This window comes from Colossoma macropomum, unplaced genomic scaffold (assembly GCF_904425465.1).
Source record: "Colossoma macropomum unplaced genomic scaffold, Colossoma_macropomum, whole genome shotgun sequence".
Lineage (NCBI taxonomy): Eukaryota > Metazoa > Chordata > Actinopteri > Characiformes > Serrasalmidae > Colossoma > Colossoma macropomum.
The window spans coordinates 9974939-10002923 of NW_023494793.1; the positions used below are offsets into that span (position 1 = coordinate 9974939).

General features: G+C 40.0%; 1 protein-coding gene across 1 annotated transcript in view; it reads left to right on the forward strand.

Annotated features, from left to right (window-relative positions):
* Positions 1-19803: 19803 nt before the first annotated feature.
* gpat2 (glycerol-3-phosphate acyltransferase 2, mitochondrial) overlaps positions 19804-27985 on the forward strand; it is a 59242-nt gene continuing 51060 nt past the window's right edge. The window contains exons 1-4 of the mRNA XM_036579710.1: positions 19804-19837; positions 20994-21016; positions 22458-22568; positions 23227-23300. Coding sequence (XP_036435603.1) covers positions 19804-19837; positions 20994-21016; positions 22458-22568; positions 23227-23300 — 242 coding nt within the window. The remainder of the gene's footprint in view (positions 19838-20993; positions 21017-22457; positions 22569-23226; positions 23301-27985) is intronic.

Below are 27985 nucleotides of genomic sequence, written 5' to 3' on the forward strand. Positions count from 1 at the left end.
CACATTGACATTCGTAATGAGTGCTTGTGCCTCTTTGCTTAATTCTGCAATATGTCGTACAAGTATGTGCCTAAAACAAAACAACAAATTGCATGCATAGACTTTAAGACAGGACATCACTCCTTGACGTGCCCCTGACCAGTAAAATAGTAGTGGGTGGTAAAACGGCAGTCTTGCAGGTATATAAACAAAATTCTTTTAAATGCTTAAGTTAACCTATTTTGTAGGTTCTAAGTTGCTTATTACTCTGGGATGTACTTTTAATAAGGACAATTTTTAACAACTAAAGTAAGAACTGAGATTTTTTATTGTCACAAAACTTAAAAATATGTAGATAAACCAATTTATAACAATTTCTGAAGTTTGGCAGCTTCTTTTAATTTTCCATTCCACCTTAAATGGAGTTGCAGTTACATTCTGGTGCTTGAATGTAACTGCTGCACCATATGAGGTGAAATTTTTAAATAGGAAGCTGCCAAACTGCAGCTTTGTTGAATTTCTCGAGTCATCTGGAAAATATTTATCATTGAAACTTCAGTACCAGGCCTCATCAGTCTAGTGTCCATGTTAGGCTAAAGCTAACCCCAAAAGACCAGCCGTTCCTTGTTCGTATGTTCACTGCCTCAAAAACGAAGTGGACTATTTCAGATGAAACAAACTAGAGAGCGGGAGGTGATTGAGGGTCTCCTGCGTTTTCATTTTCATTTGAAATGTGGCTGAAGCATCCCTGACCCAGCCTTTTGGCTAAATGGGATAACTTTAGCTTGAGTTACACTGTAGTGTTTTCTGCGCTTATTTGTACCGGTATAACATGAGGAAGAATTTTGACCGGAATACCAAATGAACGTTGGCCCACCCCTGTATGCAGAAGTCTTCATTCATTAATATTTTGTGCCACCTTTTCCAGCTAAAATAGTTTAAAGTCTTTTAGGAGAAAATATGTACCGTATTGGCTTATTTTTGAGACTGAATCTAGCATTGTTTAGTAGACAAAGTTGTTCAGGTTAGTTGGATAATTGCTGACACATTATAAAATATGTAAGTGTACACTTTTTCCTCTAAATTATCTTTATTTTTTACTCAGCATTGTTGTTTGGCATGCAGTCACATGATTCTTTTGAGAATGGCTTTGTTTCCAAACACCAAAGTGTTATTTAAGATGTCATCTTTACTCTCAGCTGCTGAGCTTTGTAGCTCCTTCAAAGTAATTGTTGTCCTTCTTATTCAAGTTTCTTTTTACTCAAGCAGAGAAGTTTTATGGACAAAACTGAACTTTGTAGAAACTGTCTGGATGGTTTCATATAGCTTTCACCTTTTAGTTTACACTCGTCTGTAACTCCTCTCTTTAACTGTGTGAAATGTATCCAGAAAGAAAGAGTTATTATATGATTTACAGATGGAAGCAAATTGTAAGGCAACTGTGTCCTTGTTCTTGCGGTTGTTTTTCACCTGTGTGGGCTCAGACCTTCAGCAACACAGGGGTTGAATACTTATGCAAACAACTATTTCATTTTCTTGATTTTCCTTAAGAATATTTTTGACATAATACAGTGTCACTGTTTAATAATTCATATTGAGTTTTGGTGCTTTGAAATAAAAATAGCTTATCCAAGAGAACAAAATTTCAATGTATGAAGAGTACTTCAGTAAAATGACAGATTTGGACAAGGGCCCAAATACTTTAGCAAAGCACTGTACATGCCAAATAGTGGCCAGTCTCAATAATGCATGAGGGTAGTTAGATTTCCTTCAGAAACTTCTTAATGTCACTGAGGTTAGCTGACATGATTTTTTTAAGACTTTTGTACAACTGCCTTCAATACGTCATTGAAATTCTGTTCACAGCCTCAGCCTTTTTTCTCTCTTAAGCTTTGGTTTAATCTACGTGTAGAACGGAACAGCCTGCGTGTTTTGAATCACAAACCCTGCAATGAATAGATTCGTTAAACCGTCTTCTGCTGTCTTGTCATACATGCATGTCATGCATGTGCAACTGTGAGTCTTTACTTGGGGAAGGAAGTGTGGGGTGCAGTACAGTTACAAAGGAAACAGACTCAAACGCTTGCAAACATGGACTCGGACACATTGTCCTAGCAGTTTGTATGCTAGGTAGCTAAATTGAATAAACCTGAGAACAGCTAAGCTGCAATTTTCCACAGCACAAAGTTGTGTTATGTTACACTTTTATTGATTTTACAAAGGAACCATATTTTTCTGCCTAACTACACCCACTTTGGTAGAAGGCACCAGCAGAACGGCACCACCTGGGCTAGGGGAAGTTAAGTGCCTTGCCCAGGGGCATAACCAGAAATACCCAGTTAGTCCTGGGATTTGAACCTGTAACCTTCCAGTTTTTGGCTCGCTTCTCTATGGACTAGCCCAGAATTCACTAGATTGTACCAGAGCACCAGGACTTTTAGCACCATAAAGCAGGAACTGTGCATTTTCTGTTGGCCGTTGGTCTAGATCCAGTTCCAGTTTCATGGTTTTTGGTACCAAGATTGGCCCCAGCAGGACCTAATGGTACGCAAAGGGTGTTCTGTCTTTGGTAACACTTTCAGCTAAAACCAACAACAAGCAAAGTCTTTACTCTCTCGGGTGAAGATAAATACACTAAGTACTATTACTTCGCCAATAGGAGCGCCAAAGTAAGCTAGAATGTTTGTTTGTGAGTTAACTGCAATTTGTAGAGTATCAGTTCATATCATAGTTCAGATCAGATCAGTTAATTTCAGCCAAGAAGTTGTCAAGCAAAGTAGCTAATTAGCCAAATTAGACAATTCATATTGCTGTAAAATGACCAAAAAGACAAATGGATTGTAAATTGTGGTTATTATTACCAAAAAGTGTTCTTATCCATCACTACAAGCTACAACATTCAAATAATAGAAAAACCCTTTTTGGTGCTTTAAAGATTCTCTTTGGGACCAGTAAAGTTCTATCTATCTATCCATCTATCCATCCATCTACAACCCTGTTCAAAATAGTGTTTATGGTTCTGAATAGAACAATTTTCTTTACTAAAGAACCCTTGAAGAACCATAATTTTAAGAGTTTGCAGTTGGATCAGTCTTGCTGTTATGATACCAAATCAAAATGTATTTTCTTTAGATTGTCTGCAGATTTGTAGACCCCCGAGTCAAATCACTTTGAGGGCCTACAGTAGAAACTTTCTCTAAAACTTTTTTTTGCACTTGTCAGGTAATGACTGTTACAGTCAAGTTTAAATGTAAAACAAATGTTCAAAAGGATAATTTAGGGCTCTCTGAGATGGAAAAAGAATGGAAAACAAAACAAGCCAAAAAAGACATACAAAGCCAAACCAAAACAAACAAACCCAGAAACTAGATACAAAAAAACAATCACAGAAGACAGGAGATGAATACACAACAGTAATAGTCAATAAAAAAGACAAACAAATGGAGAATCATTGCTCATAGATGAATACAACTATTTAAGAAAGATTTTCAGTGTAATTCCAGAGTGAAAACTGTATTCACCAAAACTTTTCAGATTTTCAGGGCTGGTCAGAGGTTAATGTCTCAAGGGGAAGTAAGGAGGCTATTTGGGAAAGCCGTAAATTTAGAGATGAAGCCTGTGGGGAGGACCAGAGAAGAAGAATGCCCTTTTTTGCTGTGAAGACCAGCAAAGTAAATATCTGTGTATATTGTCAAATATAGCTTCAATCTGGCCATTCAGCGAATAGAATTTAGAGCACATTGTAAAGTGGATGTTGAGAATTTCTTTACAGAATGAACTCATTTTCCAAAAAAAAAAAAAAAGATTAGAATTGTTTTTACGGTTTCCTTCAAACTTTTGAGCCTTTTCTTTTTCAAAATTGGAACATAACACTATGCTCATGAAAGAAACCTGCACTACGCATCCTCTGTGTCTAAAAGCTAAGGCTACAGCCAAGGAAGGCTGCATTTCCAAGCCATTATCTCACTGAAGCCTGTCCCAATTTGTAGGATCCTTAGAACGCAGCCAAGAAATGCTTTGTTTCTGAGAAGCACTTAACTGGTATCATTCAAGACCTTCAGTACTTCATACGCAATGGAAAACCGTTTGAAAAGCAGCGGAAACAGCTACAGTGGAAACAGTAGATGAGATGCACAGCAACAGAGTTTGTAATGAAATGTCACTTTTAATTAAACTTATTTAAACCTGTTGTATTACTGAAGCCGAGCTTTGACGTCGGTACACTGTGCTCAGGCCTTCTCAAACGTTCTTGAGTGAGAACTGGAGTGGAGACTTTGTATACGAGTGCTAGCCTCTGCTGCAGCCTTCACTCTGAGACATTCATTGTGTTTGCCTGCTCCAGCACACCTGACTCAACTCATTAGCTAATTAATAAGCCTTTCAGGAGGTTAAAATGGATGAGTAGGGAGACTATAATTAACAGTGCTGGAAGACTGCAGGATTGTGACACTCATTCACTTTTATATGTCTCCTGTAGGTAAGTGATTAAACTCTTGTTTGGCCAGACAGAGTGGACACTTGTGTGTCTGAATTCCCTCGTTTACCTGTGTGTGTATTTATCATTAGATTCCCTGTTTAGTTGGTAATAGGTCCGAATGACATGGGCAGAACGCCAATTTGGGATTATATTGTCACAGATTACAATTTCTGCAGAACATTAACACACTGATGAACCTTCGATGTGACAAGCAAAGAAAGGATTGATATCATTGGGCCTACATGGCAACATATGGTGGTATTCAGTGTATACAATCGTATGCAAAAGTTTCGTTGCCCCTGCTCAAATGACATTTTTTGAAAATTACTTCTTCAACAAAAAATATTTTTCAGCTAATTTAGTGTACAATTTCTATTCATTTGGTGAGTTTAACACAATGTAAAAAATAGTGTTTCATGATTAGCTTTTGATTAGCTATGTTTTTTTTTTAAAGATGGTAAATTCAGCAAATAAACTGTGAAAGTGTGCAGATGTTTTCACGGTGGAAGACGTGTTCACTTATTTTTACATAGAAAAGTGTTAAATTTGACCACGGGCATCCGCATCTTTGTGTTTGCCTGTATATATGTTTATAATAGGAATCCAGTGATAAGACTTGCAGGTCGACCACAGAAATCTAGTGCTGTTTATGTACATATTTGCCAATGAATACTTTGGTTTCAAATACACTATATTGCCAAAAGTATTCGCTCGTCTGCCTTCACACACACATGAACTTGAGTGACATCCCATTCTTAATCCATAGGGTTTAATATGATGTTGGCCCACTCTTTGCAGCTATAACAGCTTCAACTCTTCTGGGAAGGCTTTCCACAAGGTTTAGGAGTGTTTATGGGAATTTTTGACCTTTCTTCCAGAAGCGCATTTGTGAGGTCAGAGTCTGATGTTGGACGAGAAGGCCTGGCTCACAGTCTCCACTCTAATTCATCCCAAAGGTGTTCTATCGGGTTGAGGTCAGGACTCTGTGCAGGCCAGTCAAGTTCTTCCACACCACTCTCGCTCATCCATGTCTTTATGGACCTTGCTTTGTGCACTGGTGCGCAGTCATGTTGGAACAGGAAGGGGCCGTCCCCAAACTGTTCCCACAAAGTTGGGAGCATGGAATTGTCCAAAATCTCTTGGTTCCTGCTGAAGCATTAAGAGTTCCTTTCACTGGAACTAAGGGGCCGAGCCCAACTCCTGAAAAACAACCCCACCCCATAATCCCCCCTCCACCAAACTTTACACTTGGCACAATGCAGTCAGACAAGTACCGTTCTCCTGGCAACCGCCAAACCCAGACTCATCCATCGGATTGCCAGATGGAGAAGCGTGATTCGTCACTCCAGATAACACATCTCCACTGCTCTAGAGTCCAGTGGCGGCGCTTTACACCATTGCATTCAACGCTTTGCATTGCATTTGGTGATGTAAGGCTTGGATGCAGCTGCTCAGCCATGGAAACCCATTCCATGAAGCTCTCTACGCTGTTCTTGAGCTAATCTGAAGGCTGCATGAAGTTTGGAGGGTCTGTAGCGATTGACTCTACAGAAAGTTGGTGACCTTTGCGCACTATGCACCTCAGCATCCACTGACCCCGCTCTGTCATTTTACGTGGCCGACCACTTCGTGGCTGAGTTGCTGTCGTTCCCAATCGCTTCCACTTTGTTATAATACCACTGACAGTTGACTGTGGAATGTTTAGTAGTGAGGAAATTTCACAACTGGACTTGTTGCACAGGTGGCATCCTATCACAGTACCACGCTGGAATTCACTGAGCTCCTGAGAGCGACCCATTCTTTCACAAATGTTTATAGAAGCAGTCTGCATGCCTAGGTGCGTGGTTTTATACATCTGTGGCCATGGAAGTGATTGGAACACCTGAATTCAATGATTTGGATGGGTGAGTGAATACTTTTGGCAGTATAGTGTATCTGTCTATTTAAACATCTGTCTGATGGGAATATAGTGTTTTTTTTTTTTAAGTATTTAAGTATTTTATGCTGCTGATGTGATTTTGATTTAATTGTGTCCTTAGTTCATAAGACACAGAAACGACACTCTTCTGGAACATCATTAAGGCTCATTTGCTTATTGCAGCACATTTATTATAGTTTCAAAATGTTTGTTTTGCTTTAGTTCATTAAAAGAGTGTGTTAGTAGTTTTAGGTTTGTTTGAAGAGTTTTAGTTTATTATTTATTTACTTTTAGTTTACTTTTTTAGTATGAAAGTGAATATTTTGTCAGAAACCAAAGCATAAATTGAGGACCAGTTTGGACTCAGTTGTTTCCTTCTCACGAGTTTTGCAGTGCAGAAGTAGTACTACAGCACACTATGGTCAGCTAGGATACGAAAAGTCATCACCAAAGACAATACCTTCACAGTACTCAAAGACAGCGCCATTTCCTGGGTATTTAAAGCTGCACCATGTAAGAGTTGTTGATTTGGAGACTTCTCTGGTGGAAATGTTTAATTACATGCAACGGCACCCAACCCCCAACTGCTCCCTGGATGTCTTTGGAGGATCTAAGTGAATTATCTACTATTGTCATCATATCTTCAGTATAACGTTGATGTTGCATTTGACCTAAACATCGAGCCAGACCTACTTTTTGAGCCTGTGCATGTGGCTTTGAAATGTAAAGACGTGGTCCAAAAACTCCAAATCCCACCCACAGCATCGGACTTTAAGAAATAATTATTTCAGGCTTTACAAGGCGACTCACAGCAGCACATGAACACCATATTTTAGCATGTATTTTTTTCCCTCTAGACTCAGTAACACGACATCTTTAAATTTGAACAAATATCCTCAAAAACATTTTTATTCTCTATAATTCTATTTAGTTTTATCTCATGCTGCAGTGGGCATTTGTTTTATTTAGTCTTTGCTTTTTTTAAATTACTGTACTGAGTGCATTTTTCCTCTGCCTTTTGTTTTAGTTATACTCTCTGTTAGCATTAATAATCCTGTATTGCAGCTTTCTATCAGTACTGCAAAGGCCAATATCATGATAACAATTAACAGACAATGTACGGTGTAGCTGGATGTGGTAATGAAATAGCTCAGGTGTCTCGGCTCAGTTTTGAATGGAAATTATGAGCGAGAGAAAAAGAGGAGGTGAAAAAAAGGCCAGGCACGAAATAGCGCACTGTTTCTCACTGTCCCTCACTCGCTCTCATGTTAACCATCCATTTGGTTGTCGTCGGGTTGATGAGAGAGCAAAGTGGAGGAGAGGAGCGAGGGATTAAAATGAGGTCAGAGGACACAGAGTTGACCAGCAGTAATTGTAGCTGTAAAGTCACAGGTCCTGTGTGTGTGATTGATGTTGGAGATAATAGAAAATTCCACCAGCGCTCGCAGCAAAGGAGCGAGGGAGGACCAGAGGGAGACTGATAAAGTATTTTTTTTTACATTCTTAGGATTTTAGTATTAATGCCACTGTTGTTTTTCTAGATCCTTCCAGGAGCGAGCAGTATTAATATTAAAGCTGCCTGTCCTAAAGCCAGCCAAGACTACATCCCTACCACTAACAGGTACGTTAGCACGTGTTTAATCATGCTGTCAGAGATATTGTTTTTTGGTGTTATGAGGTGTCCATGGGTAATTCTAGTTTTATGAAAATGATGTGTCTAAAGCCTATTTTGGCAGAAATTGTAAGAGTATAAAAGAAAAATGGGGATAAAAGAAAAATGTGGGGGCGTACGTAATACACTGAAATAGCCACGGCTTCCATGGTTTGGTGAAAGCTGACAGCAAGAGTTTGTCTGTTTGTGTTTAAATGCCTGTTTGTTTTTGTTTTGTTTTGTTTTGTTTTGTTCTTTTGTTTAGAGAATAAGTTTGTCAGTTCTGAAAAATATCTTTTCCTTTTTATAAGAGTTAACATCAAATTCTCACACTTGAAGCTCAAGGCCAAGGACGGTTGAAGAATAACTTTCCTTCGCTGAAACATGAGTCATGCGAGCAGAGGATCCTCCACAGAGACCCCAACTCTACCCCAAATCTATCAGCCCACACGACCTGCTGTGAGTACACACTGCCTTCTGGAAATGTACTTTATAGTGTGATTGATAGAGGAATGTCAAGACCCTCAACTTCGTGATTACAATCCAAAGTTTTACCCAAACTACTTCCTGACTTTAAAGGGACCTTATCCTATATTTTTCTGGCTGTTTAAGCGTTGGCCCTATCATCAGGGGATCGCAAGTTCGATCCCTGGTGATGCTACAGCCATCCGTAGCCGGGAGTCCAAGAGAGCACAATTGGCCTCGCTCTCTCTGGGTGGGTAGGATGGCCCCTCCTTCTCCCCCCATCACTTAACGCGATGCTAGTCAGCGCAGGCGTCTGTTAGCTGACGTAACAAAACTGGCAGTTGGCGCTTTCCTCCGAGCGCGTTCAGCTGTCCAATGACGTTGCGTGAGCGACAGTTCGAAAAGAAGCGGTGGTGCTTCACAGGTCTCGGAGGAAGCCTGTGTTAGCCTTCACCCTCCTAGCGTTGATAGTATTGTGTGATTGGGGGAGTCCTAACTAGCGGGTGGAATTGGAAACGACTAAATTGGGGAGAAAACTGGGTAAAAATTACTTTCCACAATATGGACAAATGATCTCTTGGCTGATGTACATAATTGGGAATTGTTTATTTGGTTTTTTTTTGTGAAGCTGTTCCTCTTCAGCAAACCTTTTAACACTACATGACATACGGTTTATAAAACTGGACAAAAGTATGAACATATGCAAGACAGGTATATTTGAGATTGCTTAAAGCTGCTCTGTGTGAGTTATCAGGATTTGGAGAGCTCTGTGGTAGAAATATGCAATTGCACGCACCCTCCAGAAAACCATTTTGCAATGTGTGTTTTGCTTCGGACCCTAAGCGAGTTAATCTTATGGTTGCAAGTGCATTGAAAGAGTATTCAAAGTGAACTTGATCAAAACCTATTTAAAGATGTGTCATGTCGTCCAAAAAACTCTTGCCAAATCCAACCTGACTGGCAGCACGTGGACATAATTAAGCGTTGTTTTTTTGTTTTGTTTTGTTTTGGTTTTTTTTACTCCTGACTGAGTCTTTAAGTCTTTATTGGAGTTGCAACAGAAAATTCTGCCATCACAATTGGCAACGTTCTGCAGACCACAGAGCCAAAGATGCCGAACATCCCCTTGTTGAATTCCAGATGAACCCAATATTATATGACAACAAATAAGAGGACCATGTCCTTCTGCTTTATTCCACCTTGAACAAACAATCTATACTGCTTAAGCTCTCCTCTAGTAATCATGTATTTTTGACAGTAATGCTGTCATCAAGCCAACGTTTATGTAGCTTTATCCTGCCAGTTTTTTTTTTTTGTTAAACACAACCATGCAAACGCAGCATAACTGCCCAAACATTGGCCCTCTTGTATAACCATCCAAGCCTTATCCCTGTCACAACTGTCCAAGCCTTGGCCCTGTCAAAACCATCTAAGCCTTGGCCTGCTTACAAGCATCCAGGCCTTTGTCCTGTCACAACCAGCTAAGCCTTGGCCCTTCTACAACCATCCAGGCCTTGCCCTGTCGCGCCTGGCTAACCTTGGCCCTATCGCAGCCATCTAAGCTTTGGCCCTATTGCAACTGTCTAAGCCTTGGCTGTGTCATACCTGTCCAGGCCTTGGCCTTCTTACAACCATCCAGGCCTTGGCCCTGTCACAACTCTCTAAGCCTTGGCCCTGTCACAACTATCCAGGTCTTGGCCCACTACAGCTGTCTAAGGTTTGGCCATACTGCAACTGTCTACACCTTGGCCCTTCTGCAGCTGTCTAGGCCTTGGCCCTACTGCAACCGTCTAAGCCTTGGCCCTACTGCAACCGTCTAAGCCTTGGCCCTACTGCAACTGTCTAAGCCTTGGCCCTACTGCAACCGTCTAAGCCTTGGCCCTACTAAACCGTCTAAGCCTTGGCCCTACTGCAACCGTCTAAGCCTTGGCCCTACTGCAACCGTCTAAGCCTTGGCCCTACTGCAACCGTCTAAGCCTTGGCCCTACTGCAACCGTCTAAGCCTTGGCCCTACTAAACCGTCTAAGCCTTGGCCCTACTGCAACCGTCTAAGCCTTGGCCCTACTGCAACCGTCTAAGCCTTGGCCCTACTGCAACCGTCTAAGCCTTGGCCCTACTAAACCGTCTAAGCCTTGGCCTTACCACAACTGTCTAAGCCTTGGCCCTGTCACTTGTTAGCTATGTTAGCCTTGTAGCTCCAGTACAAAACTAAAAAAGCAAATTTATGACACCAAAGCGGTTGGGTGGGGGTTTGGTGGGAATTGTGTACATTTGGTTGCACACCAAACTATTCCTTTAACTGTTAACTTCCGTAGTTCTGTGGTACTTACCCTTTATCTGAGCTCTTATTGCTGAAGTTTTATAGAGTAGGAGTGCTGATCTAGGACCAGATTTCTCTCATATTTGCGATGGCCTTACCAACAGGACCAGACCCTAGATCAGCACTGCTGCTCTGAGTAACTTTACGAGTACAAGCCCTCATCTCTGCTTCTGGCGTTAATCATGAAAGATGTTCCTTGTAATAATATTCCTGCTCCTTTACAGTAAAGCTTTTTCTAGGGAATGAACTTCACTGCTTATCAAATTAGTGCTATGATGAATCACAGGGATTTGAGTGCGTGTGCGCCAGACAATCCCAGATAAATCTGTTTGCTTTGCTGACAAATTGCAAGTGTTTGACTTGACAAATTATGGCTGTTTCATCTGAGCATGCCATGACTGTGTATTGAAAGACGCTGATCACGCTTAATCATGATTATTAATTGGGCTTTCAATATTTCTCAGAGTAACCCCACTTAGCAGTTTGTCACTGTCTATACCCGTTTAAATCACCATCAAGACATATTTTTCTGTCCACACCTGGATTTTCATGATATGTGCTGAAGGAGGAAAAAAATCTTGCCACAGCACAATTTATCTCTATCAGCGCTGGGGTTTGCAAAGGCCTTCCCTTTGGCTATAGATAATTTTAAGGCTCTTCCATGCCCTCGACCCCAATATTGCTGTAATATCCTCCCTTGCTTTCCTCTCTCTATCTTTATCCTCATTCTAAGATGAGCTATATGCTAAGCTAACTCAGTCCAGCTGGAAATATATCTTTCCAGAGCCTGTTCGTTTCACATCCCCATACATGGTTTAGCTGGACAGCCCTAGGCGCATGTATGAAATCATTGGCAGATCTCAGGGCAGATCTTCCATGTCCAATCAGGATATAAAAGTAAAAAGAAAAACTGAAAAAACAGTCTAGATAAAAAAACTGCTGCAAGTTTCATTCACACAGCTTTGAGTTTAAAGTAGATATGGGCAGTGTAATTGAAATATAGTTACATTTACATTTATTTACATTCATGGATTTGGCAGACAAATCCATATTTGGCTTACAGTGTGATCATGTTACAGAGGTACACCCTTAAAAAAAAAAGGTTCTTCAAGGGTTCTTTAATAAAGACAGTGGCTTTCTATAGAACCATGAACACTCAAAGAACCATTTGCATACTTTATCATGAAGTCGTTCTTCAGATTGAAGATATAGAACCTTTTTGAAGACGGTTCTTTTATTGTCAGGATGTCAAGCTTGTAACAATATACAATATATACTAACTTGATACTATATTGGTCACACTTTATTTGGATGGTCCCCTATAAATGATCTGCAAATTATAACCAAACTTTCTGGTGATACTCAGTTGATTATCAACAACATTTAGGTTAGTGTTAGGTCTAGGAGTAGGTGTAGGTTTAGTTAGGTTAGTGTTAGGTCTAGGAGTAGGTGTAGGTTTAGTTAGGTTAGGTTAGGAGTAGGTGTAGGTTTAGTTAGGTTAGTGTTAGGTCTAGGAGTAGGTGTGGGTTTAGTTAGGTTAGTGTTAGGTCTAGGAGTAGGTGTAGGTTTAGTTAGGTTAGTGTTAGGTTTAGGAGTAGGTGTAGGTTTAGTTAGGTTAGTGTTAGGTTTAGGAGTAGGTGTAGGTTTAGTTAGGTTAGTGTTAGGTTTAGGAGTAGGTGTAGGTTTAGTTAGGTTAGTGTTAGGTTTAGGAGTAGGTGTAGGTTTAGTTAGGTTAGTGTTAGGTTTTGGAGTAGGTGTAGGTTTAGTTAGGTTAGGTTTAGGAGTAGGTGTAGGTTTAGTTAGGTTAGTGTTAGGTTTAGGAGTAGGTGTAGGTTTAGTTAGGTTAGGTTTAGGAGTAGGTGTAGGTTTAGTTAGGTTAGTGTTAGGTTTAGGAGTAGGTGTAGGTTTAGTTAGGTTAGTGTTAGGTTTTGGAGTAGGTGTAGGTTTAGTTAGGTTAGTGTTAGGTTTTGGAGTAGGTGTGGGTTTAGTTAGGTTAGTGTTAGGTTTAGGAGTAGGTGTGGGTTTAGTTAGGTTAGTGTTAGGTTTTGGAGTAGGTGTGGGTTTAGTTAGGTTAGTGTTAGGTTTTGGAGTAGGTGTGGGTTTAGTTAGGTTAGTGTTAGGTTTTGGAGTAGGTGTGGGTTTAGTTAGGTTAGTGTTAGGTTTTGGAGTAGGTGTGGGTTTAGTTAGGTTAGTGTTAGGTTTTGGAGTAGGTGTGGGTTTAGTTAGGTTAGTGTTAGGTTTTGGAGTAGGTGTGGGTTTAGTTAGGTTAGTGTTAGGTTTTGGAGTAGGTGTAGGTTTAGTTTGGTTAGTGTTAGGTTTTGGAGTAGGTGTAGGTTTAGTTAGGTTAGTGTTAGGTTTAGGAGTAGGTGTGGGTTTAGTTAGGTTAGTGTTAGGTTTAGGAGTAGGTGTAGGTTTAGTTAGGTTAGTGTTAGGTTTTGAAGTAGGTGTGGGTTTAGTTAGGTTAGTGTTAGGTTTTGGAGTAGGTGTGGGTTTAGTTAGGTTAGTGTTAGGTTTTGGAGTAGGTGTGGGTTTAGTTAGGTTAGTGTTAGGTTTTGGAGTAGGTGTAGGTTTAGTTAGGTTAGTGTTAGGTTTAGGAGTAGGTGTAGGTTTAGTTAGGTTAGTGTTAGGTTTTGGAGTAGGTGTAGGTTTAGTTAGGTTAGTGTTAGGTTTAGGAGTAGGTGTAGGTTTAGTTAGGTTAGTGTTAGGTTTAGGAGTAGGTGTGGGTTTAGTTAGGTTAGTGTTAGGTTTTGGAGTAGGTGTGGGTTTAGTTAGGTTAGTGTTAGGTTTAGGAGTAGGTGTGGGTTTAGTTAGGTTAGTGTTAGGTTTTGGAGTAGGTGTGGGTTTAGTTAGGTTAGTGTTAGGGTCAGATTTAGTAGAATTTTTCACCTGCAACTGCAAGTTCTGTCGCATTTAATCGATAATTAGTTGAATGTTAGTTGAAGATAAGCTCATCATCTAGAAAGTATCTACAGTGGACCATCCAAATACGGTGTTACCAACATATTAAAGAATTCATATAGCTGTTGGAAGAAAACCTTGTATCTCCATTTTTGTCGTTTTTCAGTTTTTGTACATTGTGTGTAAATTTCTTGAAGAATGGACCAAAAGAAACGGCCCAAAATGACATGGAAAAAAGTCTGGTTCCATTGACTTACATTAAAAGTAAAGTAGGTTTTTTCCTTCCCCTGTAAAGTTACCATTTTGGAGATACAAAGGTTTTCTCCCAACAACAGCGATATATTCACTTGTAGTTTTGACTGAATGTTTGGTGTAGAACTACAGAGACTGTGTGAATTGCAAGGAGCTAATATTGCATCTTCCATAAAAGGGGACCAGTCAAGCTGTCTCATAGTCTTCGCTCATTTCCCCACCCTCTAAATTAAAAAAAAAAGCTCAGAACAAAATCACGGTAACACAGGGAGTCTCAGGGAGGCTTGTTGCTCTAATGTCAGAAGACAGATAAAACATGACTGTAAATAAAACCAGAAAGCCCAGATAGAACAGAGAACAGCCTGATTCAGAAAGTTGGGTGGGCATTATCACAGTAATTAAAATCTTCCCCGTCAGTTGTGACCTTTTTACTCGCTTGACTTTTATTTACGTCTTTTTGGTTTGATCTTAAATATGTCATTATGGATGCTAAGCACCAGAACTAAAGTGCAAAAAGGTAGCATGTTCTGCTTTGGTCCGAACACTCTAAGACAAAGCATGCATACTTATACATAACTAATACAGTAGCAAGGATTCCAAGCAAAGCCCTGGGAGAATTAGTCACCCTGAAGCTGTCTGTTTGGGCAGTGTGTTCTGCATACTGAAACAAAGATCCACTATTATTTTTAGCTTCAGGGCCGCAATATTAATCATGTATTAATTGAAGTCACGATTTTGGCCTCTGCTGTTGGTTCACAAAAGGCTGCAACTGATAGCTCTAATTACTGCTGCGCTCACTCCATCACTGTCGAGAGGTCTAATGACAAACAGCGCTATTCATTTACAGCATTTACTTCATTTACTAATTACTCTAACAAATCAATGGGGTTTTGCAGTGTGTGTGGTGTGAGTGTATTGACTGGTCGCGGGTGTTCCTGTCTAATTCTGCGAATCGTGGGAATTTCGGGCAAATCGCAGGTGTTAAACACAGTTAAATTGTATCATTTCTGTGAAGTGTGTTGTAGCTATGTTGATTAACACCAAATTGCACTTATTAGCATTAGCGCTGCTGTATTATGTTTGTTTCATTTACTGGTATTGGAGTGCAAAGAGTGCAGTCAGTTTCCCATGGATTAAACAGTCAGGACTAGTTATCTTGAGTGTCTGATTGGTTTAATTCTGGGTTAGTTTTGTACGATGATTATATCATAATAATTCTCAGAGATGAGTATAGTAAGATTCAAAGCCCAGAACAGGCTGTGCATAATGCATGCACAGAGATGCTGCCACTACGTAAACAGTGGTGAGGCGCACTTGCTTTGGGGAAAATCAGCTGTGTAATTTCTTGCAAGCCTAGATGGAGTTGTTTTTTTTTCACTTATCTGAATAATAAGAGAGAAAGAATGGGCTGTTTTGGACTATATTAAGCAAGACGTTTGTCCTGGACTGTTCATTTAAAAGCTGACCTTGAGCCATGCTTGAAATCTGGTTAGTCTAGACATACCTTGTGAACTGACTGTGGACAAAAGATTTGAGGAATGATTGAATTAAGTGCTAATTCATGGGTTCAGCAAGCATTTTTCATTTATTTCACTCTATTAGACCGGCGAGAACATTTCCAGAACATTGCGGTGCACTTAACTTTAGGATACTTTTATATCTGTGGATGGGTTTCAGAGCTTTAATCAGATCTAAACGTTATTTCAAAGCCAAATACAGTCCAAAAAAAATGTCCAAACCAGAACAAACACACAGCAGCGCGTTTCGAGTCCGAACCTGATCTGAGCTGGTCATAAATTCTGTCCAATACCTGACCAGAACTTCACCAAGTTTTGAGCCCAAACCTGAGATGAATCCAATAAAAACCTGTACAGACCTGACCCAAACCACATCATCAGGTTTTGGGTCCGACCTGAACCTGAGCCGAGCCCAACAAAGTGCTGTCCGGACTGGAAACAAACTGCATCAACAAGTTTTGAGTCCAAAACGGCCCTGAGCCCTGACGAAATTCTGTCTGGACTGGATCTGAACTGCATCACCAAAGTTTTGTGTCCAAAACTGACCTTAGCTTAACAAAATTCTGTCTAAACTGTGTAGTGACAACAATACTGCCATATTTGACAGGTAAATGAACTGTAAAACACTATAAAATAGTATGCTGGCCAGGCTTTTAGCCTTTAGCTGTTTAATTCTGAAAGCTCTATTTATTTACATAGAACATATTAACATATTGGACATACAACATAAATTAATACTTAATGACCAAACAAATTAAACATCCTTTTGGCTGCTCTAATCTGTACTTGCCTGAATTGAATCTCTTTATTTCTCAGTCATCCATTTTCTCATGAGTGTAAGCCTTGTCAACCTTGGTGTTAAACTTTGTCAACTACAGGAGTAGGTGACTCCAGAGCAGCAGATTGTTTTAAGGTATTGAAAGCTGAAAGCAAATGTAAAGTAACGAGAAAAACGAAACCAGCAGGAAATGCAGGATGAAATCTGGGAAGTGGGCTAGGATACGCCGAACGGGCAACGCGACTCGTGCGCAAGACATGTTTGGAAAATTGATTCCAAACAAAACCAAACCCTGATGTGACCACTTGGATCACATGTTTTCTGTATCCCATATATTCAGAGACGTATTTCAAGCCGTAGTGCAGAGCAAAGCAGAAAAAGATACATTAATGCGTTGCTGCTTTTAAGTTCTGGTTCTTGAACCAAAATATGTGATCAAAAGTCATATAAAGATCACAAATGATTGGGCAGACTTTTGGTAGCTGGGATAATATCCACCAGATGTTCTAAACCATGCTGTATGGGTTTTATTTATGTCTTGTTTTATCTGTCATTCAAGAAAAAACAGGAAAGGCTGTGCTTTATGGTGGTTTTCTCACAGTGCAAAGCAGGATGAAACCCCTGTAACACATGGCCTTACTGCTTTTATGAAATGGCAAAAACTGGCAGCTTAACACATAATATAATTAATGTGTGCGGTCATAGACCTCTGAGGTCGGGCGTCATTCTGTAGTCAGTGTTGTACTCGTATCGGGAACTCCCAGGTACATTTTTACCTGAGTGTCACTGGATCCTCTAAATAATCAACCAAATTTTAAAGTCTAAACTTCAGTACTATTATATACCAACAGCTGCTACTCAAAATGCAGCCTAAAACTGCCAAAGCCTCCAAACTACCACATTTGACAAAGCTTGCTGGATTGGTAGGGGTATATTGATGAAGTTGCCAGTCCTATGATGTGTTGGTGTTAGTGCTCGTTTTCCAAAACGACATTCATTTCTGTGATGGAGAAAACCATCTTAGACCTGGAGTTCTTAACATAGGCATGAAACATAATACAGAATGATGACACAACTTTAGAGGTATTTTCTTTGTAATTTGCTTAGTGCTTTTGTGAGCACATCTACAAAATATGTATAAGTATGGATACTTTTCCTATGTCTGATAAATGACAGATATATTTTACCAAATTTCTCCCTTTTCTGTGTAAACTGGGTGGTCTCAATCTTGGGTAAAGCTTGCATAAGCATAACCTACTCCTCCTGGTTTCTCTCTGTTTGAGGCCAAAAAAAAAAACATACCGAGCGAAAGCTACCCCAGCATTCAAATGTAACTAAGCTATCAAGCTAACTGTCTGTTTGGATGTTGTCCATCTGTTCGTCCATTCGTCCAGCTGGCCTTGACTGCATTCCCTTGATACAGTAAGGTGAAGCATCGCCACATATGAGCTGGATGATGTTTTAGTCAGTCATGGTGACTGCAGTGTCTCCTGCACTGTCTGTTGTAGACCCTGTTTCATTCATTTGTTCCTGCTTCGCTTGCACTCTTGTGTTTAGTTCTGGTTTAGTAGTGTAGCAGGCTGGGAGTGCTAGACTAAGAGATGTCAGTCAAGCATGTTAACTACAGGACCACACCTGCACAGTTCTCAAATAAGTCTGATCAACAGTTTTTAATTTTATCATTCACATTTTCCCACGTTAATGAGTTATATAGTTTCATACAGTATATTCCCTGAAATTATTTGTTGTATAATTACCAGTTCTGAATGAAGATTAAAGATTAAGTGACCCTTATTAGTCCCACAACGGGGAAATTTCACCTCCACATTTAACCCATCCGTGCAGTGAAACACCACATACACACTAGGGGGTAGTGAGCACACTTGCCCTGAGCGGTGGGCAGCCCTATCCGCATGCCCGGGGAGCAGTTGGGGGTTAGGAGCCTTGCTCAAGGGCACCTCAGTCACATATTGTCAGCTCAGGGGATCGAACCGGCGACCTTCCTGTCACAGGGCTGGTTCTCTAACCTCCAGCCCATGACTGAAGAGATGATGCAATCCATGCACGTGTGAAAATGTCTGTTGCAGTTACCAAAGAAGGTCTGAAGAGAGGAGACGGCTCATCCTGTGTTTGGTTTGTTCAGGTGTCTTCGGGCTGTCTTGTGTTCATTCCTCAAAGGAACTACAGGAGTTTGTTTGGAAGTGGGCCAAGAATGACCACCACAAGGGGTCTTGGTCCACTTATGTGGTGCACACCAGGATTTATGTGGCAGCACTCTCACTCGTTCTTAAGAACACAGCAGTTGCACCAGGGTTCATGTTAACCAGAACAAATCTGAAGCTCTTGGTGTGTTAGTTGATCATGCAGTGGATGTTCCGGTGATTTACCCACATCTAATTTATTCTCATTTTTGTTTCATTGTAAATCAACATTACAAATGTTTTAGTCACAGCTTCATGACTAATTCTCTTCCACTCTGTGAAGCAATACATTTGATTCCCATCCGTGAAGAATACTCCAGCAAAACTGAAAATGAAGTTTAATAAAACAGTTCCAGGACCACGCAGTCTGCCTAACTGTCAAGTGATCATTTTTGCATGGTCATTACGTTTGACCATAAGCACTTGGGGGTGCCTGCAGGAGCAGGCTAATAGAACATCATCATCAGTAAAAATTGGATTTCAGCAGAGGAGGGTATTAAAAGAATTAACCTGCGTGTCATGGATCCTCATCCATTATGCAATCTTTTTGAATAATTGAGTGCTCTGATTGGAATTTCCCCACACAGATTTATCCGAAACGCTGTAATGCCATCAACTGCAGACGTTTTTCTAAATGATAAATCAATCTCCCTGTCTCCGGGCCAGTGTCTTATCTGTCTGTGCTGTAATGTGCAGATCAATATCAGCCTGAATTGATGTCACCCTCAATTGAAATTCAGCTTGAGAAATTATTCTATGTGATGTTGACACTTCTCTTCACGCAGAGTTAGTTTTCTTCTCGTTCAGTCACATCATCGCTTGTGATGTGCTCTTGTATTCGCTCATAAATATTTAGTTCAGTTTAGTTTGTTTACTGCCAGTCCATGTACAGAAGCATCAGTTTTAAGAGACCGCCAGATGTACAATGTAAATCAAATGTTTAGGTCTTAACGACTTCTCTGTAGCTTTTTTACGTGTCCATGTTAAAAGCTCATTTTGGCCTAAAACTATAGAGTTTAATGTTATTTTTTGTGTTGTTTAATATTCTGTGTATTCATGATCCGTTATTGTATGTCTTTCCATGTTTCTGTTCATCAATGTTCTTTTAATACCCAGCATACCTTGCGCAAATGCATCGTACAACTATTGGGCCCAATCCCATTTCACCCCTTGCCCCTACCACTTAGCCCTTAGCCCTTTGTTTTGTGCGTTCACGTCTGCGGTTAGGGTGTCCCAATTTTAGAGGGGTAGGGCGAAGTGTTAGGGCTACATGGCCCTCCAAATGGAGGTTTTTCAGAGACTCAGTCCAAACGGAGTGATATGAGAAAAAAAGAAAAAACCGGCAAGATGGCTGCGCGAGCGTCCAAAGAAACCCAGAAATGTGAGTGTTTTCTCTGTTAAAAAATTCGATAACCTAGTTAGTTTAATGTTGTTTTAATGTATTATGGCCTTTTTCTTCGTAACAAGCATAAAAAATCGCTAATAGCATGCTAATGTCTCCCGTAGCTAGCTAGCTAACTTTCCCAATTCACCTTAAATAGTCCAGCAGTATCGACGCCTGAAGCGCCAGAATGTAACAGCTGCACCATTTAAGGTGGAATGGGAAAATTCGAATAGCTGATATAGAGCAGTGCTAGTAGCCTGTTAATAAAGCAATTTTTTTTTTATTTTATTTATTTATTTATTTATTTTTTATTTAAGGGTTGTCCCATTTTGTAAGTTTTTTACCACTACCCCTTGTAACTCAGTTCCAAGGTTTAGGGTGACACTCGAAAACAAGGGGTAGGGGTGAAAAGAAGAAATGGGATTGGGCCTTGGAAATCCCTGTGGTGTCATCTAATACTGACTAGCCTAGCCACTGATCTATATGCTAACATATGCATTCAACTTAGCATTTGTGTAACTTCAGCAAACAAAATAGTTTTTTCCGTTTCTCAATGACACAGTTAAATTAAGTAATGCCTGCTAAGTGTTCCTGGCTGTGGAAAAAATGGATGCTAATACAAGAAGGCAGAGCGACTGGCTTGCGTGTTGGATAACACTCCCATCACAGGTCTGTCTCCTGTAAGACAAGCATTTGCTAAACATGTAAAGGTGTTTTCCACCATTTTCCTCAGGACATATGTTCAAAAAGTGGTTCATAGCTGTTGGAAAGGATGTTGATATGCCAAAGCAAAGTTATGCATGTTCAATAATTTGCAGCACTTCAAACCAGAAGACTACTACAGGGACTTGAAAGGTGTATTACTGGCACATTTAACAAATAGATGCCCATGATTACTTTGTTACTCTTTCAGCTGAAAAGGAGCTAAAGCCAGATAGCTACACTGCTAACTTCAGCTTTTGGCTTGTTGTCCTTTTTGTCATACAAGTGAACCATGAACTCCATTAATAATTTGAAGAATATTAAAGAAAACAGTAAATGAACGCAGGAGCTGTTTGTCTGTCTATATCATGTTTAAAATCATGAAATGCATTTGTGTTCGTGTGTTTGAGCTTTTTTTTTGCTACTCCCATGTATTGTTGCTTTTCCTAAGATGATATCCTGGCTCAGCGGACTGTGAGAGCAATCATGGAGGTGTCAGTTAAAGAGATGGACAGATGAAAGAGAGAGAAAGTAATAGAAGTTGTAGTGCTTCAAGAAAGACTGTAGACTGCTCAATGGCTGGAGTGTCACATTTCATTTTTGGTGAGAGGTGTTGACATGTTGACTCTTCTTTTCTTTTCCCTCACTTTTAGAGGCAGTTTCATAGTAGAAGGACATCACAGTTTTTTCTTCCCATTGATGTGGGTGCCTAAATGTAAGCAGTTGTGTCAGCGTGTAACTTATCTGTGCAGTCATCTTCAGGGGTGCAGATCTGAGAGTTGAAGGCTGTGGCTCTGTTTATTGACAAGTTAAGGCCCCATCAATATCACTCCCAAAGCAAGGCATATACAATTCTGACAGATCACACAGAAACACCAGAGTAATCTCTAAGCATCTACAGGCTTCTCTTGCACTGGTTAATGTCGGTGTTCATGAGTCCACCATCAGGTCAAACAGTGAACGAGAGAATTGTGCATGGAATGATAGCAAGGAGGCTACTACTCTCCAAGAAGAACGTTGCTGCCTGTTTACAGTTTCCTAAAGACCACCTGGATGAGCCTGAAGACTACTGAAAAAACGTTATATTGAGTGATAAGGTGAAATAGAACTTCCAGATGTAAAAGAAAAATGTTACATTTGATGAACACCAAACACTGCATTCCAGGATAAGAGCCTCATCCCAGCTGTGAAACATGGTGGTGTTTCTTTTCCTTCACATGCAGTGACAGTTACATAGTAAACAGACATCACATCTTCTCTTTCCATTGATATGGGTGCCCAAACGCAAGCATTTGTGTCAGCAAGTGACTTTGTGTGTTTATTTGCACAGTTATTTTTGGGGTTGACTATCTGGAACAAAATAATTTAAGACCATGCCTCTGTTCCTTGGCAAGTTCAATGACAAAAATCTCCAAAACAAGGGATATAGCATTCTGCATTAGCATTTAGCATTAAATGATATATTTAATAAGTATTCATGAGTCTGCCATCAGACAAACACTGAACAAGAATATTGGGTATAGAATGATAGCAGGGAGGAAGCAGCTAATCTCCAAGAACATTACTACCTGCTTAACGTTTCCTAAAGATCGCCTGGATGAGCCAGAAGACTGCTGAAAGAATGTTATATGGACTGATAAGGTAAAATAAGGCATACATGAGAAACATTTGACAATAAACAAACACCGCACTTAAGCAAAAGTACCTCATCCCAGCTGTGAAACACGGTGGTGGTGGTATCATGTCTGAAATGTTTGGTGTAAAGTGTTGACAGATTGACAGTTTTTTTTTTCTTTTCCCTCACTTTCAGCGACGGTTTCATAGTAGAAGACCAACACATTCTGTTCTCACTGATGTGGGTGCCCAAAGCCAAGCAGCTGTGTCAGTGTGTGATTTTGTATGTTTATTTTTGCAGTTATCTTGGGGGGTGAAGATTCGGAAAAAGTTGAAGGCTGTGGCTCCGTTCCTTGGCAAGTTCAGGCCCCTGGTGGGGCAATGCTGCCATCAGTGCACCCCGGAGAGTCTGGTGAGTGTGTTTGTTCCTTATAAAAGCTTGAACAAAAAAATGAAAGGCTATTGATTAGGAGTACATTACGAGTACAAAGTTTTGGGTTGTGAATTTTTGGATGCAGGCTTTATACAACATTATCAAGAGAACACATAAAAGTGATTTGGAGCACAAGTAAACATGTTGTTTACTGGGTGGAAAAAAACAGCAGTTAGGGGAAGACAGCAAAAAATAATGAACACTCCAGGGGTTCCTTCCCCACCACTCTGTCACGAGTTTTTTGCGAAGCAGCGGATGACTAAGCTCGTTTTCTAGAAGCTCGCCGTCCCTGTAGAGGCATCATGTGTGGTGGTAGGAAGTGGAGGTAATGGAGCTGTAATTAGATGGTTATTGGTTCGAATCCCCAGGTGTGTAAGGGTTTTAATCTCAGCTACTCCAGCCCAGCTGGGGAGTTGAGTTCTATTTCAGATGTCTAATGTATCATTTCCCACTTAGCGTCTCTCGTTTCAAATTTGTCACATGAATAACACCTGGACCTTCCATTTTTTGCTAATAATTGGTCTTCGTTCACTGCGCTGATTAAAGTGATGGAGGAAACATGAATCTGCAGGGGGCAAGACTAGTTGTAGTTCCTGTGACTGTGTATTTAAGCAAAGCTTTTACTTCCGTCTCTTAGGGTCAGAAGCTACTGCACAAGACACCGTCTCTCGGCTTTCAGAATCTTCTCTGTGTGAAGGAAACGCACACCAGGTAAGGTTCTCCCTGTTCTCCAAACTTGAAGTGAACAAACCAGTGTAGGTCAAAACCTACAGTGCCTGTCAAACGTTAAGGATGCTTTGGTTTTCAAAACTTTTTTCAAGTAAAACAGCATGTTTTCTGTTTCTTTTTCTTTTCTTTGCAAAAACTGCAGTACTGAACATCTGAAAAGCCCTGCTTTAGGAATAATGACACCCATTTTATCCCCTAGTTTTGACATAAGCACTAATCAGCACTCAAACCTTTCAGGTTTTTTAAACCACCTTTGTACCAAAAGAGTTTCACAGTGTGCTTTATAACACTTGGAGGAATATGAAGCTGGGGCCTTGTGAAATACACCCACAGGATTAGCACATACAGTACTCTGCATAATTCAGAGACCACCCTTCATTTCCAGAGTATATATTTAACTGAAAATTACACAGAAACCTCTACAACTAAATATATTTTTCAGTATTTAGTGTGTCCACCTTTTCCCTTTATTACAGCCTCAATCCTTTTCAAAAGACTTCAGTGATGATGAGGTCTGGGCTCTGGGGTGGCCAGTCCATTGAGAACACCATGAACTCTTTGTTCTTTTTATTTTTTTCAGTGAGGGCTTCTTGAACAGCTACACATCCTTTCAGACCAATAGCACTGAGTCGTCTTCTCACAGTGGAAGGATGGACAGAAACACCTGTGGATGTTTTTAGATCTGAAGCAGCTTTATTTTCTCCTCTCTCTCAAAGATAAAAGCTTTAATTGCTGTTTATCTGATGGGGACAGTGTTGGTGGTCTATCAAGTCTTCCAGGTGGTTGTTAGGAGTCCCATTTTCTCTGTAGCATTTAATCATTTTTTGAACTCCAGTTCTGGAAACTCCTGTTTCTTCACTTGTTTTCCTTTTATATTCCTCTTCCTTATACAAGTGGACTCTCATATCTGATCTCCTCAGAAATGTCTCCTGAAAAAGAAATTGTACTTAATGGCCACTTTTAACTTGAAATCAAATAAATGATCAGCTGTGACTTTAACATAATAGCACAACACAAATTTCAAGCAAAGATGTAACGTATAAAAAGTCTGTTTATTCCTTTATTTGAATGGAAATACATTTGCCATTTGTTGTACTTGAACTGACATTTCATTTTCACAGAGATCTGGACACATTATGATCAGCCTTATGCAAGTTAAAGTGTATTTGCCCAAGTGAATGGATATTTCAAGTGATACTGTAATAATGGTGTCAAAATGAAAATTGGACTGTCACTTAACTTATGCATTTTCACTCCAATCAAACAGTAGAAAAATCATCATCAAAGACAGATCCTCCTTTAGAATGAAGACAAATTTGAAGTGCAAAAAGAGAAACAGCACCTCCCCTCTTAACATTATATTCTTGCCTGCTGCTCTGGTTCTGTGCATTCTAAGCAGTTTGCATTTTTATTTCCACAGCCGTCCACCTGTCAGTCAGCCCATCAGGGCAGGACCACAGGATGCAAAGATGAAAAATGTGCTTTATCTGAGAAATGGAGGTTGAAGAGCTTATATAAGCAATTCATGGATTAGCAGATGGGGTGGAGTCGAGCAATATGACACAGCAGAAACATCACTTACATAACTGACCAAACGTGTTAGCAAGTCATACTAAGCAGATACTGCAGAGATTTTATTTTTTTTTGCCCAATGTTTATTCCTGCTTCAGTCATGTCCAGTTCATCACACAGTGCTACCAAGCTGGGAGGGTGAAACCTAGCATGTGCTTTTTCTGAGACTCATGAATCTCCACTACAACTCCTGCCAGGGCAAAGTCACTGGAGCTCCACATGTTTGGAGGAGAACAATAACTACCAATTCTGTTACATCAGCTAAGACATGTCTGTGTTGCCTAGTATTGAGTCACGGGGGAGAGAGGGAGGACTATTCCACCCACCAAGAGAGAGTGATGGCAGTTATGCTTTCTTGGCCGGGCCACAGATGGCTGTGGCATTGCCCAACAATTTCTTGGTCTGGCCACAAATGGATTATGTCATTAAAAACACCCCGTCCCACTGTTTGGAACTTGTGGGAGTATATTTAATTCCAATGGTAAAATGTCTCGGTCTGTCTGCTACTGAAATTAGACAGATGGTAACACCAGTAAATGAGGACAACCTTGTCTGAGAATTTAGCATTAGAAATGATTTTAAGCTAACTTGGCTAACTACAGCCTTCCACAGTTCATACATTAGCAGAACAGAACAGGGGTCTCAGACTACTGGCAGCTTCATACGGCCTGTAACATATTTAAAATTTATTCTTAAGTCTGGTTGCAACGAGTTTTTCCTCTACTGTTCTGAAGCTAAATATCTGTGTCTGATTGGTAGATATGCTTCAGGTACTTTTGGTAGGCAAGCTGTAACTCTGAATATGCACTGATAGAGTTTGTCTCGTAGCCGTTGCTGCAGCCACAACCCTGCAGGTGGATGAAGACCAAGCAAAACAGACCAGAATGACCATGAAAAACATGATACGCAGACACTTTAGATACAGTCTCCAGAAAATGCTACGGGGAGAAGATCAGCTAGATTGGTGGACTGGACCCCTATAACCTGCATTTCTCTAGAGTTCAGGAAATTCTAATGTGTGAGATTCACAAAAATTGATAAAAGTGAAGGTCAAAACTGGCAAAGCGCATAAATAATAAGCTTATACCAATAAATAAAGATGAAGTTAGCATCTTTCTTGCCAGATTCTTTTTGGAATTTTCCATTCCACCTTAAATTTTACTGCAGTTATAGTAAACATAGAACGAATTTCAAACAAAAAGTTGGTGAATACGAAGCCGTCAGCTTACCTCAGTCAATACATTAATTTGCCTTAATAAATGCATCCTTAATTAAGAAATACCTTGCATCTTCACTTGGAAATGTTTAATGAGCAGCTAACGAGAAACTGAGAAAAGCTATAATCAGCCACTGGAGCTGCTGCACTGTTGAACGTGTCTCACTGGCTACTGCGTCCCAAAACACACACTTACATATTTTAACTGCTACACTAATTAGTGCACTTCTTTTTTGCATACTGTATAGTGTGCTAGTATGCAGTTTGGGATGCGAAAATAATGCTGTGGGAAATCTCAGCCCTTTAGATTCTGGTTGTTAATTTGTTATCACTACAGCAACAAATCAAATAAAGTACATCACTTCAGTGTACATACATATATTGGTTAATATGCTTTAAAAATGAGTTTCTGAAAAAAAATTATATGTTTTACTGCCTTTGTTGGGTCGGTTATGGCTTTGTCACTGCGCTCCTGAGTGAACTTTAAGTTGCCTGCCAAAATGGAGGCAACGTGATTGCGTGACATCAAAATACTATCAATAGTTGCAACACTCGCCCCTGTTGCTGAGTAATTAAAATCCATTCAGCTAGACTTACTACGTAACTACCTAGCATGTTTAGCAGTTAGCTGAATATAAACAAATTCATACTAAATATAGCTGTCTTTCATGAATCATGAAAAATGTAATCAAAACCATTGGATCTCTCATCAGGTTACTCAGATGAATCCAGCATAGCACTACTGATAGCACTACTCAGATTCATTCTCTTAGGATTCATTTAAAGCAGGAGTGGAGAACTCTGGTCCAGGAGGGCCAGATTCGTGCACGGTTTGGTGATTTTCTTGCTCAAGCACACCTGATTAATCTCATCCGTTAATCGCCCAGTTTAATTGGTGTGCTAGAGCATCAAACTGGACTCTGGCTCTCAGTTTCTTGCCCCTGATTTAAAGCAAGAAAAGTTTCCATTCAAGCTTAAGCTAATGTTGCTGGCCATGGGGTCTTGTTTGAGGGTTGTTCTGGCTGGTCATATAGGAGTATACTTGCTTCATAGTGGAGTGTGGGTGCAAGTGTGTTAAATTCCAATGTTTAAATTTCTCAAGGTGTCTGCTACTGAAATTAGTCAGCTGGTAACACCAGTAAATGAGGGCTACCTTGTTTCAGAATGTAGCTAGCATTACAAATGGCTGTAAGCTAACTTAGCTAACTACGGCCTTCCACAATTCATACAATAGCAGCAGAACAGGGGTCTCAGACTGGCAGCTTTGAACAGCCCGTCACATATTTCAAGTTTTTCCTCAAATTTGGTCCACAAACCCTTTTTTTTTCCTCTATTGTTCTGAATATAAATATCCGATCGGTAGATCTGCTTCAGCCACCATAAATTATGTAAAATAACATTGGCTGATCCTCAAAATAAACTTACAGCCCAAACTGGAGTGATTTTATCAAATTCTACAGGTTTTCCATCACCCAACTCCATGTTTCTATTAGGATAAAGTTGGCAGGTATGAAAACCTGACCCAGCATGAACATTACACACTGGATAGGCGAAATTTATCTATAGATTTAGACCTTAGTTAGTTAAATTATTAGACAAATCCACTGAGGACGCCAAATAGCCTCTCATTTTGCCAACACTTCACTTGCAGAGTCCAATATAATTCTAGTGTTAAATGTAAGTTTACCAAGTTTAATTGAAGACAAAAGTATTTATCAAGCACTCAATGTGTTTATACTACTACTGTTAATAATAATAACAATAATAATATTTTACTTGTATTATTATTAGTAGTAGTACTAGTTTTTGTGGTAACAGAAGAGTTAGTAATAAATATTGACTTAGATGTGCTTAAATGAGTGTATGTCGTCACTGTCGA